At 46.2% G+C, this 19282-nt stretch overlaps 1 protein-coding gene across 12 annotated transcripts in view; it reads left to right on the top strand.

The window, feature by feature from the left end:
- DGKZ (diacylglycerol kinase zeta) overlaps positions 1-18571 on the top strand; it is a 133313-nt gene extending 114742 nt beyond the window's left edge. For all 12 annotated transcript variants that reach the window (XM_081900981.1, XM_081900980.1, XM_081900978.1 and 9 more), the window contains 8 exons: positions 2632-2672; positions 3578-3759; positions 4388-4419; positions 6435-6478; positions 9175-9295; positions 10297-10333; positions 10971-11070; positions 15261-18571. In XM_081900981.1, coding sequence (XP_081757107.1) covers positions 2632-2672; positions 3578-3759; positions 4388-4419; positions 6435-6478; positions 9175-9295; positions 10297-10333; positions 10971-11070; positions 15261-15377 — 674 coding nt within the window. In that variant the 3' untranslated portion in view covers positions 15378-18571. The remainder of the gene's footprint in view (positions 1-2631; positions 2673-3577; positions 3760-4387; positions 4420-6434; positions 6479-9174; positions 9296-10296; positions 10334-10970; positions 11071-15260) is intronic.
- Positions 18572-19282: the final 711 nt, after the last annotated feature.

Raw genomic sequence — 19282 nt, 5'->3', positions numbered from 1 at the left:
TAATAATTATTTATATGCTGCTCATCTGACTGGGTTGCCCCTAACAAAATATTAAAACCTCAAACATTTAAAAACCTCCCTGCCTTCAAATGTCTTCTAAAAATCAGATAGATGTTTATTTCCTTGATATCTGATGAGAGGGCGGGTGCAACTACCAAGAAGACCCTCTGCCTGGTTCCTTGTAACTTCACTTCTTGCAGTGAGGAGAAGGCAGGAGAATTTAATCCACCACTGGCAAAAGGAGAAAGAAAGCAGCTGGTGCTTAGGGGGTAATCCAAACCCCAATCTGCTGCAAAGTGGGTTGAGGGGAGCAGAGGTGCCGGCCCAGAACAACTTCTGGCCTCTGCCAGTGCCTGCTCTCCATTCTGCCTGCTGAAAGAGAGGGAGATTGGAAAAAACACTGGTGGTTTCTTGCTGGTGGCAACCCACGCACAGCTCCAAATGGGGCAATTCAGGGGCAGAGAGGAGCTGGGCTGGCCCTGGATCCTAGGCCAGCCCCACTGCTACCATTTGATGGCGTCACACTCAATCTAGGCCTGATCATTACAGCAGGACTAGGCTGGTGTAAACTCAAGCCCACCTTCTGCCTGTCTGTTGGGAGCAATGGAGCTGTACATTCAGCCACTCCCTGCTCTTTGTCCAGCCACAGTTTGGATTGCTCTGCCAATGTGATTTTTTAAAGCATCTGACAGGTGCTCTGTGACGAGAAGGATTGGCAATACCGTGGTTTGGATAATCCTATCTACTTGCTCCATCTGTCTATTGATCCAACCAGAGTGCATGAGAAAAGAAGTAGTTAAGCTACCCAAACAGAGATAGATCTATATATTGACTAGGAAATCAATTTGGCCAGTACCAAGTTCAGAACTTTAGAAGCTATCTTGTTGACTCGGTGTGTACCATTTATATAAATGTATTGTGTATCCTCACAATATGGAAGATACGCAAACTCCCATGGCGACTTCTTAAATGTGGATCATTGTGTTGCGAAGGGCAAGAGTTCCCACACCTGCAAGGAGATCATCCAAATGCACAGGGAAGTCCCACAGCAGCTGCAAAGCAGATTTGGGAAGCTTCCCTCTGCTGCTCAGCATACAAAAAAGTACTCTTTACTTCTGGTGGCACAAAAAAATGTTTTGGGGGGACCCCCTTTAATTGCCTTTCTATCTGTTGTTCGTGGTAACATCCTGTCTGCATATATTTTGTTTAGCTGGTCCTTTGATGCTCAAGGCCACTGCTGCTCCAATGGGAGGCCCTTCCCAAATGATCTGATTATAGCAAAGTAAATGCAAGGTTGTCGCTCATTTGCTCGTGTTCCCTCAAGGTAGTATTTCTGTGATGAAGATTCAGCAGCTGCATTTTGGAAAGTTGTCTTCTGTTGTTGTCGGTACTATGTGAAATGCAGCTGTTCCATTCTTACAAGTGTCTCTTGGATCGCTGCCTGCCAGCTTGCAGCATAGTCACCACAAATGGTCCTGGTAACAACAAGCATTCATGGCCCTCCTTGATAAGATCTGGAGGGCTTACAGCAAGGGTGAGAAACCTGCAAGCCCAGTGACTAAACAACTTATTGGTTGCGACTGCAAAGCTTCTTTCAAAGGATTGAGCAAAATAGCACTTGGAAGGTTGTTGTTGTTTGTAAGATCTGACAATCAGCTGATTACCTGATCATCAGAAACCCCTTTCAAAGTTGTGGGGAAGATAACAATTTACTGCTCAAGGCCATTGCCCCCCACAATTCAGTACATATGGAAATACATGAAGAGATGCAAATCATTTGGGCATATTTCATCAAACAACAGTCATACAAAAAGAAACAAAAAATTAAAACAATCCTGGATTCCCACTAGGTATTTTTGAGTTGGAATGTTGCTAAACCTGTCATCCTAAAGGGCAGTGGGCATTCACTGAAGCCATGAATTGTTTTCTCAAAAGGAGCCACAGTAAAGATTGTAAAGCATTGCTCTGGGCAAGATAGTGCTTTGAGGGGTGGAGACTGAAGACCCCCACATGCAGAAACAAAAGGTCTCAGGTGATTGATAGGTATGCCCACCTGTCTCCCCCACCTGGCCCACAAGGGGTGGGGGAGACAACTGTCTGGCAAGCTGAACAAAGTACAATAGCACTCTGCCACTTTGGAATCTTTTGCTGTTGTGTCATATCTACCTCCCTTTTACAGCTGACATGCTTGATATGCATCAAGTATAATTCATGAACTAGTTCTGCTTTTCCTCTTCTCTCTCTAGTTAGTTCCACTAACCCAAATTTGAGAGTGACTAAGGTTGCAGTTCTATACTAACTTACCTGGTAGTAAGCCCTTTTGAAACTGTCTTCTGAGTAGACATATATAGGATTGTAATGTAAGAGACCGAGCTATAAATCAGGGATTGTCTCTGGTTCAAATCTCCCCTCAGGTGAGAACTCACTAGGTGTCCTTAAGCATGCTATTAATCTCTGATTTATAACCATCCTCTGTTTTATCACCCTCATAGTCCAGGGGCAGAGCTAATATTGGATCTATATTACACAGTTATTGTAAGGATTGCTAAGATGTTACGTGAATTTCTTTGAATACACTGGGGCTATATATAGACGCTAAACACTCCGTGTCCTTCTCTTCCTCTCTTGTAGCAACTACAGCCGATCGGTTTTACAGAATAGACCGTGCCCAGGTGAGTTCCAGTTTGTTCCCAAGAGACTGTGGAATCTGAGACTGTCTGCCTGCATGCTGCCCATGGAATACATTGCTGTTTGCAACTTGGTTTTCATTTCCTTCAGAATATCACAGGCCCCTGCCATTATATTTATTTAATAAAGGGATTCAGTCTTGAGGTCAGATATTTTCATTTTCTGTGCATCCAAAAATAAATATTTAGGGTGGCGTGTCACTAGAGAATAATGCCCAGGAAACTAGGAAGGTTTGGAAAGGCTAGTACATACATTAGACCTGAAATAAAAGTGATTATTTATTTGTCCCCAGTGACATTACATAGTTTCCCTGTAGTGCTAGTGTATTACATCTGTAAACCATATAATGCATGATTCACAGTTGTGGCCACGAGATCTGGAGCTTTGTTATGTTTAAAATTCTGAAACAAAAGAGCTACAATTCTTCAATAGAAATAAATTGGTGCACAAATTTCCAATTTTCAGTATAATTTTCATTGTAGAATTTGTAACTGTCGCTTTGTGTGGGTTTTTCTCTCTTTTTCTGGGGACTAGGAAAATAGAACTGAATCTGTTGGATAAGCAGAGAGCAGAGTTGGAGAGAATATATATTATATAAACAGATTGCCAAAATTCCACTTTGGATTCTGTATCCTTTATGTTTTTTCTAAATTTATGGAGGCAAATTTTCTTATATCTCCAGTCCTGTTCCCACGAACAACAAAATTGAAATCTTGCTTTCTTTTAAGGAAAAAAACAAATTTCCCAGGATTTTGTTCAAATCGCTGAACTTCCATCTTGAAAATCCACATTGCATATTATCTTAAAATACACAGAGAGACCCCTTCTTTAATAACTGTTTACCATGAAGAAATCCTATCCATCAAATGATTGACTTGTACTTTCTCAGGAACATCTCAACTATGTGACGGAGATCTCTCAGGATGAGCTTTTTGTGTTGGACCCAGAACTGGTGCGCACCCAGACAGTGGGCACATCTCCTGCCATGCCTGACCTTGTTGATGTGCCCTCAACACCGATAAGGCAAAACGTTGCTCTCCCAGGTTCACCAACATCCACACCAGTCTCCAGGTGAGGCTGTCTGCTTAGTGCCTGGAGGTAAGAAAGACCAGGCGAGGTTGAGGGAAGGACCCCAAGGAAGAATAGCTTAAGGATGGGTGCAGGTCGGAGGATGAGAGTTCAACCTTCAGGCAGTCATTATTCCTCTTCTGTTTGCTTTCTGTTTCAATATGAAGGTGGGGAGAATGCTTTGGCATAGGGAGTCTTACACCATTGGCATTGATGTGCCAGGATGAGCTGTCGATTAGTTCATCTGTTTTAATCTTCGTAGGATGGAAGTTGACTCAGGATCATGTGGCCGATAGATCTTACGGCATACGAAGCCAGGGTTGCAGCGTGACTGCTATGCTGATACTGGAAAGGGAGGCAGATGTAAACACAGCTGGTACAAAAAGAGGAACAGGACTAAGATGGCTAGGATGTGAATTCCCTGCTATATACCTCAGTTCTGCGCTTCCCTCATCTGGATCTATCATATGGAGCAAAGCAGAATATAAATCTGAATCCCTGATATAGCACAGCTAATTGGCCCTTTCAAATTAGACAGGTAAAGAGTTCTTGGTGAGCTGAGCAGATGGAGAGAGCTGCTTTAGGAAGGACCTAGTCTCTTAGCTTTGGTTTTCTCTTTTTTTTTCCCCAGCTCAGAAATGGGGAGCTGCAATTCCCTCAAAGGTGAGACTGTTTTACTCTTAGTGTGCTCCTTCAGCATATCTCCTTCTTATCTCAATTATTGAATGCTAACCTGTAATTTTGTGTGCTCCATTTTCATGCCTCCCAGTCCCCCACCCCCTGGTCTAACGTTACATTTAACTTCTGTAAAACACAGCATCACTTTCAGTGAAATGCTGCAGATGGTTTTCCATGTAGCATTTTAATATGCCCTTCTAGATTTTACTCACACAGACTGTTCTCCACATTAGTCCAGAATGTTCACACAATGTTGTGCCATGCCATGGCTTCTCTACTATTGGGAAGGGTGGGAGCCGGTCCTCCTGGACAAATTGAGTTCTGGTGGTTAGAGGAGCTTTTTTGGAACATGGTAGCTGCTTTGGTAAGCCATTCCTAGTCAAAATACACATTTTTTCAGCTCAGGGTATATGGGGCTACTATCCAGTGATTGAGGGAGTTGATGTTGGAACTTGATGACCTAATCTTGGGAAGCATCAGTTCAATGTGTATATCTAAATATGCATATTGATAGAGGGGGAGGGTGTGTGTGTCGCAATTGTGCTTGCACAGAAAGGTGAGGCCTCAAAAGGTTAGGATGGAATGAAAGATTTTTTTCAGTACAGCTTGGGACGGATTTGGCTGAGAGCTTCTGTGTGCATTGGCATGCAGGGTGATTGGTTCCTTAGTACCTTCATCCCTGCTGCAGTATGGATTGAGTGCTGCAGAGAGGCCCCGACCAAGGAATTCCTTCCGGGGAGCAGCTGCAGGAATGACTAGCTGGGCGAGACCTGACACCCGTTGACTTAACAAGCCACCTTCCTTCTTCACCTCATTTGTAAAATCTGTCAGGAAATAACATTGTGGTGCAGAGTTAATCTCCCACCTGTAGGGATTTGGAATTCATGGCTGGGGAGCAGGGTTAGTCTCTGCCAGGCACCAGTGAGGGTTCCAGGATGTGTGAGCAAAGTTCAGGGGCCTCTCTCGGTTGAGCAAATGGAAAATGTTTTCCTGGAGCTTGAATAGAGCTTAATTTCTGGAAGTGTGAGTGAGTCACTGATGGAGAGGCATCCCCAAACGCCTTCCCCTCGGGGACACCTGCTTTCCCCCTCCTCCACTCACCCTTTCTCCTTCACCTCTTTGTGCTCGCTGTTCATTGGCCTGCGGGTTTCAAGTTATCTTTGACAAATTGTCCTCCCCTCTGCTGGAATGTTTCTTTCCTTCCATACATCACTGTGTTGTCTTGCCTCTCCCACTCCCCACCCCAATACCCCTCTGACTTCCCTTCATTATTTGTTCCTTCTATTCATCAGTGGGTTTTATGGAGCTGTGAGTCCTCCTTGATGCATGCCTGGGCCCTCATGGCAACTTTTGGTGCTTTTCAAACTCCCGAGATCCCTTTCATTCTCTCAGTTGCTCAGTACCTTCATGGCACTCTGTGGCAGATCAAATTCAGTGATGGCCCACAAGACATGCACATGTCATCTCTCCCTCTCACATGCAAATACACTGTCATGTGTTTGTGCACATGCATTCACAAGCACAAACGCTCTTTGTAACTAAGAGGAGAGCAGCAATAGGGGGAAAGCCAAACAGTAAAATGAGATAATGCATACTCAACAAATGCTGAATTAACATAAATCGTTCTTAGTTTATGCTAAGTATCACCACTCTGGGTTGTGGTCTCTCTGTTCCACTCTTGTCCTTCCTTCTCCCAGACTCCAGACAGCCCCAACTGGAGGTCAGAAAAGTCTAGAGGTGTAGAGGATGTTTGGCAGCGGTAAACCACTGCCTTTTACTGTCCAGGACATCTTACTGGGCAGATAAAAGTCACAGGCAATCTCCCTTGAGGTCCCTGGGTAATGAGCATGACCTTTTCTTCATTAGCCCCGAGCTCACATGGTGGGAGTGCTTCCAGTTGCTGACTCTTTGGCCAGTCTGCCCACTCTGACCCTCACTCTACCTTCTCCCTGCCCTCCTGCTTGGTTTTGTAACCCTGAACCTGTGTCTCCTTCTTGCAGATGATGCTTTGATAGATGCTGCCAAGAATAACGATTTCCACAAGGTAACAGCTACCATGTGCTAAAAACTAAGCTGCAGAGCTAGGGAGGGTCAGATACAATGATGATGCTACTACTGCAACCACCTGGTAGCGCCATCTAGCTTTTTGATAACGACCTGCTTATTACCCTTCACCAATGGATAACTTCCGGCAATGCAGGCTTGCTTTTAAGGATTCTTGTCCTGTGCCCAGTGAACATCCTACTGAGGGAACCTTCTATGGCTGCCAGGATACCACAAGCACACCTTGATGGCTTAAAAACACTGTTGCTTAGTTATCTGATCAGACTGCCTAGATGGTGTGCACATGAAGATCAATACCATTTTGAATGTTCCTTATAGGATCCTCACTGCATCCCACACCCATCCCTACTGCAGTCAGGAGTGAGATTGGCATGGGGTTACTTCTGCGTAGAGACAACTTGCTCCTCCTTTTGAACTACGTTGGCAGTCTCACAACGTAGACACATACCCATAGTGACCCCCGCTAGGAAACATATATCAGATTGTACTCCTGGTACCTATTCTGATAGAATTCTGGATTATTTAACACCATTGCCTGGTTTGCACATAACACTAAACCATGGTTTGCTTGTTTTTTTTAAATCTGTTTTCAATTTGTACAGTGGTGCCTCGCAAGACGAAATTAATTCGTTCCGCAAGTTCTTTCGTCTTGCGAGTTTTTCGTCTTGCGAAGCACGGTTTCCCATAGGAATGCATTGAAAATCAATCAATGCGTTCCTATGGAAACCGCCTTCAGACCAGGTCTGGGGACAGTCTGTCCCCCGACCTCTTCTGAAGGCTGGGGGGGGCGGACAAGGGCTTTTCTTCCCACCCCCAGCATTTTTTAAAAACCCCGGGACAGCAGAGGACTTCTCCGCTGTCCCGAGGTTTTTTAAAATGCTGGCGGGTGGCAGCGCTGCCGCCCGCCAGCATTTTAAGATCGCCCCGGACAGCCTCCGCTTTTTTAGAAAGGCTTTGCTCCCCACCGCCAGCATTTAAAAGAGGTCCCCAGAGATTTCCCTATGGGCTTTCTTCTTGCGAAGCAAGCCCATAGGGAAATTCGTTTTGCGATGCGCCTCCAAAACGGAAAAACCCTTTCGTCTAGCGGGTTTTTCGTCTTGCGAGGCGTTCGTCTTGCGGGGCACCACTGTATTTTGTATTTGTGTAATCTTTTATGAGACGTTGTGTTGAGGAGTGGGCAATAAATCTAATAAATAAGAAGCCATACTTACAGCTGGGGTTTCTGGCAGACTTATCACTTGAAGCTTGGTTTATTTCATCAAAGAATAGTTAACAGCAGCAGTAAGAGAAGTGGAGCCTTGAGAGCTGCTTGAATACTTTGCCGCTCTTCACTCATGGCTCTAACTTTGCCGCAGTGATGGCTCCTCAACTATAGTGAAGTAGGAGGTCCGGGTTCATAATAATATGAAGCTATAGTTAATGTTAACAAAGATTTCTAAACCAACTACAAACCATGGTTAATGAGCGACTTTTAACCATAACAAACAAACCACAGTTAGTGGGATGGGTTCACATGTAATGATAAGCCATGGTCTAATAAACCACCGTTTAGCATTATGTGCAAACCAGGACAATGTTTTGAATAGAGAGAAATTTCACCCTGAAGTGTGATGCTCTGCAGTGCTTCTCACTACCACAAGATGACCACCAACATGGATGGCTGAAAGTGAATTAGACAAATTAATGGGGAATAAAGCTATCAGTGTCTACTAGGCATGACTGCTGCATACTATCTCCAGAATCAGATGCAGTGTGCTGGTTGCTGAGGAATAACAGCAGGAGAAGGCAATTGCACTTCTGTCCTGCATGTAAGCTTCAGGTTGGCCAGTGGGAATGGGATGCTAGGCTAGACAGTCTTTTTAGTTTCATCCAGTAGGGCTCTTGCTATGTTCTGTTTCATTCATGTCAGATTCAGAGTTTGGAAGTATTTTTTTTTTTAATTCAATGGCCTTGAAAGTGACTCTGGCAATAGACAGTCAACTATGGGATTCCTTTATTAGTGACTTTTCAGTGGTGATGTGTCTGTTTTAACCCCATAAGGTACATTTTATAGGAGCAAGTAACCAAAGAAGAGTGAGTGATTTCTCACCATGTGCTGGTTTTTTCAAAATAAAAATTACATTTTTCTCTTCCTTCTAAACTTACTACTGTGCATAATTATGCACCTATGTGAGTCTGTGTTTACCTTGTTTTACAAAGAGATCACAGAATTGTAGAGTTGGAAGGGACCAAAAAGGGTAATCTACTCCGACGCCCTGCAATGCAGGCCAGGAATCTGTAACCCAATGTGGGGCTCGAACCCTCAACCCTGAGATTAAGAGTCTCATGTTCTACCAACTGAGCTATCCCAGCTTTCTCCATATGCCCATAGTATGAGAAGAGTTTTATATTGGTGACAAGGGTAGGCCATCGTAGCACTGGTTATGCTCACTACTTACTACTACCTTTTAAAAGGAGGATTAACATATACCTGTTTGGAAAAGCCTTGTTTTAATGCTTTTGCCTGGCACAACAGCCTTTCTGAGTGGTCTTCAGGTGTTAACTTTTTTTAAAAAAAAATAATGAATTGCTCTTGATCTTTGCTGGGTTGTTTTTAACCTTTTGTGAAAGTCACCTCGATTTAAAACCTGCCTCACAAGAGTCTAGCTCATCTCAAGTTGTTCTTTCTTCCCGCAGTTCAAAGAACTGCACAAGGCTGGCAGGGATTTGATGATGCGCGATCAGACAGGCCAAACTGTTCTACATCATGCCGTCAAATCAGGGAGCAAGGAGATTGTCAAATACATAATTGAAAATGGTAAGCCAGACCAGAAAAGGCACTGGGTTGTTTTGTTGTGTTAGTTTCATAGGATGGCTGTGAGTGTTAGAATCAAATATCGGTGCAGTCCCGGAATTAAAGGTTGTGAATTTTCACATAGGTTCTCATCTTTAACTCTGAGTGCACTGTATGACCTTGTGCAAAGTCACTATTACTTCAGCCTCAGCTTTCCATCTGTAAAATGGGATCAACGATGCTCTCCTTAATTGTCACTATAGTAAGTGGTACACTGGGTTGCACCAAGAACGTTGTACTACAGTTTTGACCCCACCAAGGAATTGAGAGTGGCTGTGTGCAAAAATGGGGCGGGGGGGGGAGGTTTTGAAAATAGGGAGGTATTTTCTTCCAAAATGGGTTTGCACTTAGAAGAACCTCAGTAGCCATTCATTAGAAAGGAAGGAGTCCTTCCACTGGGATGAAAAATATTGCATCTGCATACACACCAACACACACGCATGTCTCTGATTCACATCTGGCCTGCTTACCTGCCTGGTTTTCACTCTAGCTATCATCACCACCACCAGCAGCAGTCCCTCTCATATGCCATAGGTAGCCTGGGATCCTACCCCAGGTCACCTTGCTGGCTTCCCTCTCCCTCTACCCCCAAATCTTCCAAAATCAAGATTTAAAAGCCCTCTCTCACATTTAGACCGCAAATAATGGCGTCTTTTAAGGGCTGTGGTGGAGTGAATGCAAAAAAGTTCTGTAAACACTGCTCATTCGGAGTGCTATATAATTTATGGCTGAAGGAGATTAAAATGTTTGTTCACATAGGAAAACAGCTGTGGGGTTGATTTTCACAAAGGCTTTTGATGTCCATGAAAAAAATGTGCAGCCCCAACTCCTACATCGAGGCTCTGCCAGGCCGTAGTGGGAGAGTCGGCTCTGCTCTCCCATCTGCAGCGGAATGAATAAGGAGTGGCGTGGCTCATGTCAGGCAGGCTGGCTTCATTGCTTTGCTTTTGTCTCTTCCTCCCCAGCTCCTGTAGAGATCCTGGATGTTGCAGAAGAAGAAAAGTAAGCTCTGTTTTGGTTTTTAGTGTTCTGTTACTAGCAATAAGTGCCTGCTGCTGAAGGAGGCAGAAGGCTGGCTGTTTTTACATACCCCACCCATCTGGGCAGCTCCCATCATCATCATCATCATCATCATAGCAATAAAATATCAAACATTAAAAACTTCCCTAAACAAGGCTGCCTTCAAATGTCTTCTAAAAGTCAGACAGTTGTTTATTTCCTTGACATCTGGTGGGAGGGCATTCCACAAGGCGGGCGCCACTACCGAGAAGGCCCTCTGCCTGGTTCCCTGTAACCTCACTTCTCTCAGGGAAGGAGCCGCCAGAAGGCCCTCAGTGCTGGACCTCAGTGAATGATTGCTCACATCAAGATGGGAGAAGGGCTGAGGGGTGGCCAGGATGTCTCTCCCTGACACCCCAGCCCTCTGAGAGAAAATGGCTGGGCCTGGTGAAGCCAACATCCCCACCTCCTTGCATGGCACTCTGCCCACTTCTTGGTCTCACTACGCCCAGGCAGAGATTAATGCAATGAACTGGCTCCATCCAGGCTCTCTTCTGGAGCCCTTGGCTCTTTGGAGCAGGTAGGTTAAGCGTGGTTGTTGTTGATGCTGATCCCCCATTGTATTCTCTTCTCCTTCCAGCGGTGAGACCGTTTTGCACCAGGCTGCAGCCCTCCGCCAGCGTACCATCTGCCATTACATTGTGGAGGCTGGAGCTTCACTGATGAAAACTGATCTGCAGGTAAGAGCTTGAGCTAGGAGCTTGCTGGGAATGGCTAGAGCAAAACCTTAGGGAGCAGCCTCTGTGCTTGGCAGGTGAAGTCTCCCATGGATATGTATTGCTTCAGGCCATTATATGCAACAGCAGCAACAACAAAGCAAACACTTCTTAGACATAGAGCAATAGCGTCCCAAGGAAAATAGCAGAGGTTAGTTGACTCCCTGATATGCTAGTTTTCTATGTATAGGGAGATACTCTTTTCTGGAGGGGGAAATGTAAATAAGCAAATGCACACAGTACTTCTATCATTTGCAACGTGAAGTCCTGCAGTGTAGATTTACTTTGGGGCAGAGCAGTGGGGTGGAGGGACCTTCACGGATAGATTCTGCAAAACATGTAAACTGACCCTGAGATTTTTCTGGCCGAGAAGAGAATGGAGAATACAAAGCTAGGATGCTTACCTTTTGAGCCAAGGAAGAAAAGACATAATGTGCATTTGAATCGGAAGGTAGATCTGGGTTGGAGCATTTAACTCAACAGCTTTGTAAAGAGTTAAATTTATCTCTTCTGCTGCCAGTGTTGTTTTTTCTATCTCGAAATGAGGGGCAAGAATGTCTCATTTCCCCTCTTTCTACTCCCTGAGGTCACTGCAAGGACAGTCTCACTGTAGACTTCTCCCTCTCTCCCAGCTGTAGACTATTAAGGCTCCTGCATGGGAGGGATACCATAGCAGGAAAGGCATACAAATGAGCAGCTCCACAGCAGTAGGGTAAACTTCTGCCCCCCATACGCGAGTGGAGTATCGCTTGATGTCAGAGAGTCTGGGCACCTTAGAGTACAATGCACAAGATGCACTTTCGTCTCTGTGCCAGAATTCCTTCTTGATGGAGAAGGAATTGAGACTGTCCCTTGGTCCCAGTGCTCCCAGGGGCTGGCCAGCGGCAGACTAGAAGCAAACATGTATTCTCTGGCCAGTTGAGATGCCTTTCTGCCAGCCGGTTATTGTGACCCGAAGCTGAACAATAAGCCCAGCCAGTGGGGATGCTTCATGCCATGAAGCCAAAAGCTCCTGGGGCTTGTGAGTTCACCTGACCGAAGTCGATGCTAATGGAGCTATAAAAGCATTGGAGCGTTTCAGACAAGCAATAAAAACCCTTTGCCAACTGCGTGAAGTTGTTTTATAGCCAATTCTTGGCAACTCGCTTGCTCCCCTAACCTTTCGCCAATGGCTCAGGAATCAGGATGCAACCCAAGCAAAAGTGACTTTAGCTGGAAGCAGAACTTGAGCAGCCATGGAAATGGGAAAAAGAGGACCAAGGTGAGAGAGGAAGATGAAATTTTGAGACTGGCCAGCATACTGAAGCTTGTAGGGCTTTTTCACTGTGTGAAGTAAGAATGCCCCTTTCCCCCTGCTCATAGAAATGGGCTCTGGCCCTCCAGCCAGCAGGGTTTGCATTTCTGAGACAGAACACACGTCTGGGTTGGTGACCCTCTCTTAATATGGCTTCCTGCATTTGCCACGGGTACAACGCAGGCTGGCTACCATCGTGCCATAAGTTTCAACATGCCTACCTACTTTAATAAGGCATATGCTGGGAGCCCATGCTGCTTCTCAAGCAGATAGAGGAAACTGCATTGTGTGAATTTATGAGCCTTCATTCTTTACCAATAGTACTAGCATGTCTTGAGCAGAGACTTGGTCCACGTTGCCCCCATCATAGAATTACGCAGGGGCAGTGGAGGGGAGGCGCCTTTGAAGTTCTGATTCCCAGCTTAAATGCTGCATGGTCAAGTAGAGAAGCTCTCTGCTTGTTTTCCTTGTTGCAAGAGAAAAACATCTCTCTCATTCAGCAAAACCTTTGGTGCTGGCAGTGGTACCTTGCGCAGTGCTACAGCTATGTCTGCCTTCTTTCTTGCATGTGAACCTGTGGCTCCTCTTTGTGGGGAAGGTTTGTGCATGACCTTTGCTCTGCCTTTGTCTCTCCATCCTTTTTTTGGGGGGGAGGTGCGAGTGGAGCTTGTGCTTGTACACAACTCTGTGCGTGTGTGTGTGTGTGTGAGAGAGAGAGAGAGAGAGAGAACCTCTGTATCTAAACCATTGTGCACCCCTGTGAAATATGGCCGGCGACTGTCTCTGGGTCCCTGCCTTCCTTGCTGCCTTCTCCCCACTGGGATGTGAGGGCCCAGCGTAGAAGGCCTGTCCTCTCCCACTTTCAATGGAGAGGGCAGAGAGCCAGATTTCCTTGCCTTTTCTCAGCAGCAGAGTTTGCTCCGCGCTGGAGGAGGGTGGGGGTAGTTAATGAGGGGAAGGGGGGGGGCAGAGGCTTGTGGAATGGGAGAGGGGGGGAGGGAGGGGGAGACATGGCTGAAAGCTGTTAACAGATTTGCTTTTTATGGAGTGTAGGAGTTCATTAGTGGACGCAGTCCAGATGGCTGCAATAAGTTCGTGAAATGTGAGCCTCCGCAGGGACCAGGAGCTCTAGTAAGGCTGCTGGTGGGGGTGGGAGGTGGAGGAGATGGTATTTCAGGGCACTCCCCAGACACACACCTCACCCCAGCCCACCCCCCACTCTTTTTGCTTGGATTATCCTGGCTTCTGCAGGCCAGGAAAATAAGCTGCCTATGGCAAGGTTTCATTGTACAACTGTGCAAGGCAATCACTGTTTTTCCTGTCAGTGCAGTTGGTAGTGAGGATATTCAAATGCAGGCCTTTATTTTATTTTCCCAGCAACTGTGTTTGGGGGAAGGGGGGTGGCAGGAGCATGCAAACAGGTCCTTGAGGACTTATCTAGCTGTCAGCTGTTAATCTCCCAGAGATCCCTAAGCATTCCTTCCCAACATGCTCCTTTGGTTTCCAGTCTCGCCCCTCCTCCTCCTGCTCCTCCTTGAGGCAACACTCGACTTAATAGATCTCAGCCACAAACGTTTTTCTAAGGGCTCAGAGTCTTTTTCTGCTCATGCTTGCATTTGCACATAGATATTCCAGGCTAAGCCGTATGTCCCTCCAGAGGCCCATACCAGAGGCCCTTGCTTGCTTCTCTTAACTCGTGGGAAGTCCCTTCCCACAGACTCTTCCCTACCCCACCCCATGTGCAGAAAATTACACATAATGTCGCCAGGGCTTTAAGCAGTCGCCAAATGCTGCTCAGCCGTGATTGTGTTGTTTATAGTGGAATTTGGCTATCTGGTGTGGCGTCTTTGGGTAGTTTTAAAGCTCAGTAGAATATAACTTTTCTGAGCTTTATCATTACCTATGTATTTTAAAGCAGTCTTTGGCAGTCTTCTTCTTTGGCGATCGCTTGTAGCCGAGTAAGATTTCCTTCCGTGTTGTTCTGAGGACAGCAGAAACTGTAAAAAGGGGCTTCAAAGGGGAGAAAGGATGAGATTTCTTCTCTCTCTCCCCCTCCACATCCTCTCCCACCCCAGAATATCACATTCCACTGTCCTTGGATACTTCTCTTAGTCTTTCCTAGTGTGTTCATGGCAGGGGAGGGGGACTGAATGAAGACCCACACATGCAATACCCCCCAAAAGCCAGATGTGCGCCTATGGGGATGATATGAAGCCTAAAAGTAAAAGCAGGGTCTCCCCAAATGCAGTGTTTGTGGGTGGTTACTAAGGAGAGGACCCTTTTGGTGGTGATGCCCTGGCTGAGAGATGCTCACCCTAGGAAAGCTTGCCTGGCACCCACTTTGAGGCCATTTTGGCCCCTGGCAAATACCTTACTTTTAAGTAAGAGCTCTTAAATATTTTTCTTTCGTTTGAATCTGCAATTCTATGGTTGATCTTAGTGTTTAATATTTCATTGATGGTGCAAGTTGCTCACATGGGGTAAATAAACATATTCCTAAACACCTATATAAACAATGGCGGGAATTCAAGCTTGCCTCTAAATCTTGCGATTGGGTAATACTCAGTTTAATGGCTCACAGCAGATTTGCTGCCACACAGGTTACTCTGAAGAGGAGATGAAGGCCCACTGGTCATGTGGTGTATTGTTCCACTCCATTCCATCGTGAACCTCACTGGAGGTCCCTGGACCAGTCACTGCTTCTCCTTCCCAGGGCAGTTGTGAGGATAGAATCGGGTGGGGGTGGGGTGCAGAGAGGATGCCAACTTGAGCCCCTTGGAGGAAAGGCAGGGCACAAATGCAGTAGATAAGTAAATTAAAATAAATAACTTGCTGTTGCCTTTTGTTTTCCCTCTTGCAGGGAGACACACCCAAGCACAGAGCTGAGAAGGCAAATGACCCTGACCTGGCTGCCTACCTCGAAAACCGTCAGCACTACCAGATGATCCAGCGGGAGGACCAGGAGACAGCCGTGTAGTGCTCAGAGCATGCCTTATCCCTGCCTTGGGGAACAGGAGTAGAGTGGCACAGGAGCCTGGCCAGCCTTTCCTTGAATATCCAGCATGGAGAGGATTGGGGGCTTTGTTTGGGCTTGGCCATGGCACTGTTATTTGTGTAGTGGGTGTTGAGCAGCGCTGACTCCACGTTCCCCACCACCACATTCCATGGATGGGCTCTGCTGCCTAATGCTCCCTTCCTGTCTGCCTCCAGCTCCTGCAGAGGGCCCTGCTGCTCCCTCGAAGCACTGGGAAGAAAGACCTTGGTGTCTTCCAACCACTGTCGGAGGCCCTCTTGGGGGTCCCTGCCACCTGGCACGCGAGGTCTCCAAGGGGCAGAGTCCCTGCTGTTTTAGAGTCCCCACACTTTCTCCAACAACGGGTCCTGCCTTTCTCAGTAGTGTGACCAAGAGCTGTGCCCATTGCCCTGGTGATAATATCCTGTTCCTGGAAAGTTGCTGCCACAGTTCTTGAGACAAGGCAGAACGTAGGGATGGAAATGCTGGCGGTGTATTGCACCCCTGCCTCTGCCATCCACACATCACTGGGTTCCGTTGCTGGTGTGAACCTTGGGTGGCAGCCACAGTGGCAAGCAGCCAGACTACTCACAAAAATAGTCATGGGCCAGTCTTGCAGCCTCAGCACAACATATCCTCCCAATCTGCCCTTTCCCCACCCCCCTTGCCCTTTGGCCCCGTACTGTATGTCCCACCTGTAAGGGGTGCCTATGTAACAGGATGAAAGTGCCTGGTATGTCCAGGGAGGACCACACCACATGCATTCATCCCTCTCTGCAAGTAAGAGCCAAGCTGCTCCAAGCTGACTTTTGAGTCTGCTGCACTAGAAATTTTGAAGAAGAAGAAAAAGAAAGTGCCTCCTTCCAATCTTTCCTACTTTTTTGTTTGGTTGGGGGGGATTTTTTTGCCTCCATTCTTACATGCTGCTTTCTCTCTTCCTTTCACACTCCGTGATCGAGGAGACAGCAAATTGTTGTGAATGTGTGCGAAGCGTGTTAAGGTTTGCTGAGAGGGGCGCTCAAAGCCCACCCTGAATAGGCCACCAGCTCTTATCACCAGTAGGAACTAAGGGCTTTTGCTATAGGGTTCCCTTTTCAGTATAGGGTGATAGCCGTAACTGTATCATACATTGCAGGATAGAGAAGCAAGAGCATCAGCCAGTGGTAATTAGCACACTATCCATTTGTCGAGGGACCAGTCGCTAGTGGTAAGGGATGGAACTGTCCACCTCCCCAGTTCCTTTTCTGAACAAGAATAGTCATCACAATATATTCCTTGATCCAGCCTAGGCATACACATGCACACCTTCAACTTCCCCTGCAGTCCCACTGCCAAGACTTGCCCTGAATTGTTGTAATTCGGTATCCATACCCTTTATGATATTCAGGAATCTTCAGCACTATTGCAAGCTGATCTGGGGTTTTTTATGCCAAGAAATTTATTTATCCAGGTCTCTCCAGCATATCTATCTATATGCACAAAAAGGCAGTCACCTAATGTTGAAGGGACTCATTCCTCAACATGCTCTGGCAATGGATACTGGGAGTCTTGCTTCCAGCCCTGTGGTTTCTCCAGAGTCTTCTGGATCACTTGCATTTAACCAGTTGCATGTCTCTAGCTGCAATAAAGCTAATTTGTCATCATTGAAATACATTGAGCAGGTAGCCAAGAGCGGGAGCAAAAACAACAGACTTTTAGTAGGGCAGTTTGCAATCCTATAAACAGGCAGTCCTGTCAGAAGTTTAGGGAGCTGAGAGCTCTGCTTAGTCTAAGGAAAAGCAGGCTGGCAGTGGATGAAATTTGTTTTATGTAAGTTTAAATCTCTAGTTTGCAGCAAGAACACTTAGCCTCAGTGAGGCTGCAAGCTGTGTTCTGTGTTCTGATGGTTTTCTATGGGATAATGACAAGATTGGAAAGCAGAAGAGCACTGAGCAATAGGGGTTTGCAAAAGAAGCATTTGCTCAGTGTTCCCCCCCTTCTCTTTTTTGCATTGGTGCATCTTAGACGGCAGAGGAGTCATGGACAAGCTGGTGGGTAAAGGAAGTCTGCACACAAACGTAATCTTTGTTTACTATAGATGCAAGGGGTTTGAATTTGGGGGAAAGAACTGCAAAGGCCTGTTACGTTTCGGAAGAATCAGGAAGATTAGGAGCTTGCTATGTCTCTCCAGCTATCCTCTGTTAGGAAATAACTTGCATCTGCCTGGAAACCTATCCTCCTCCAAGACTGACTTTCCTTTCTGTACCTAATGCTCCTATCTATGATTAGAAGCATTGACAATCTTCAACAGCCCCTGAGACTTAGAACATGCCCATGTGTTTGTTTGAATCCACATTCCCACCTAGCGGTGTTCTTCTTCCCTTCCAGATGTGTCCACACCCAAACACAGCACTCTGGGCCCAGTTCCCAGGTGAACCGTGGACTTGGCCTAAACCAGACATCCATTCAGATACTCTTATATCTGTGGCACACACTATATTTCCCTGCCTTCCTCTCTAGAGCTATGGCAAAACACCCAAGGCTCTTCTGGCAATTAGTGCCAGGGCGCAGCCAAGCTTCTTGCCTGGATCAGCCATGTCTTTTGGCCGAGCCAGTAATGGATCTTGCAGGTGAGGTGGAAGAGAAGTTTCTGACACCGCAGAAAGTCACACAGGGCCCTCCCCCTTCCGAGCTACGTCAGGGCTCATGCTTTGGTCGTCTTAAATTGTGAAAAGTGGTCTTCTATAGCTGGATGTACAGGAGAGCCCCCTGGAAGCATTCATATCCCACAAGCCTGCCGTCTCTCCTCCTCTCCTTTTATATGTATTCTTAAACTTTGTACAGGTAGTTCCAAAGCACACTGTTCCCCCCGTTTCCTCTGTATGTGTGTTTGTGCACGCGTGCGTGTCCTAAGCCGAGTTGCTGTGCAATTCAAATCTTGGCTTGTTTTACTTCCAAGGGGGAGGAATGTGTTTGAGGGTGGATCTTCTTTTTTTCCTCCCCTGTGCAATACCTACTTCCTGTCTCCTAGATTCAGACTATTAGGACACTTTTGATGGACTGTATTATTATTATTATTTTTGTAACTGTATTGGAAGCGTGTGCTTCCGTTGGCTTTTCTCTGACAGTTTAAATGTTTTGTTGGGTTTTGCCATTAAAATATAAGGATGGACATTTTACTTCCTCTCCCTCTTTCTGCCTGCGGTGGGTTTGGTTTATAATAGACAAGGTCTTCTGTGCCCCAAGAAAACCCGGTGTTATGTCCCTTTTGTGAACAGGGGCTCCCCACTTACATTGATGTACACACTGTTTGGAATGGCTTCTAAGCCTTAGTATTAGTAATAATAATAATTTTATCATTTATGCCACGCCCATCTGGCTGGGTTTTCCCAGCCACTTTGGGGAAGTGGAAACAGCAGATCAGACTGCCCAGCTTCCTTTAGTTTCCTCGTCTCTCTCTACCTGTTGTAGGCATTGTAAGCTTAGGGTGTGGAACTGCTGGCAGGTTCTCAAATCTTTTTCTGCCATGTATTCCAACCCATGGGCCATGTTCAAATATCACAGTAAGTTGTAAACTATGGCTTACCCCACAGGCATGCTTTGTTCCTCACTGCTGGCATGTGGAAGAAACAAACCATTATTCCTGACGTATGTCAGAACCAGGAATTGCGGTTTCTTTTGCTCCAGACAAACCACAATGATAAGCCAAAGTTTGTTCTTAACTGTTGTGGTTTGTCTGAGCAAAAAGCAAACTATGGTTCCTGGTTCAGTCAGATGCAATGCTAACCCCAAGCATCATGGTTTGTTTCTTCCGTGCACTGCCAGGGAGGAGCAAAGTGGGCACGATTTGCTTTTGCACCATAAACCATGGCTGATAGCTTACTGGGACA

Source organism: Podarcis melisellensis, assembly GCF_964234715.1.
Source record: "Podarcis melisellensis genome assembly, chromosome: 1".
Taxonomy (NCBI): domain Eukaryota; kingdom Metazoa; phylum Chordata; class Lepidosauria; order Squamata; family Lacertidae; genus Podarcis; species Podarcis melisellensis.
Note: the sequence above shows the minus strand (reverse complement) of the source record. Positions and strands in the feature narration are given on the sequence as shown.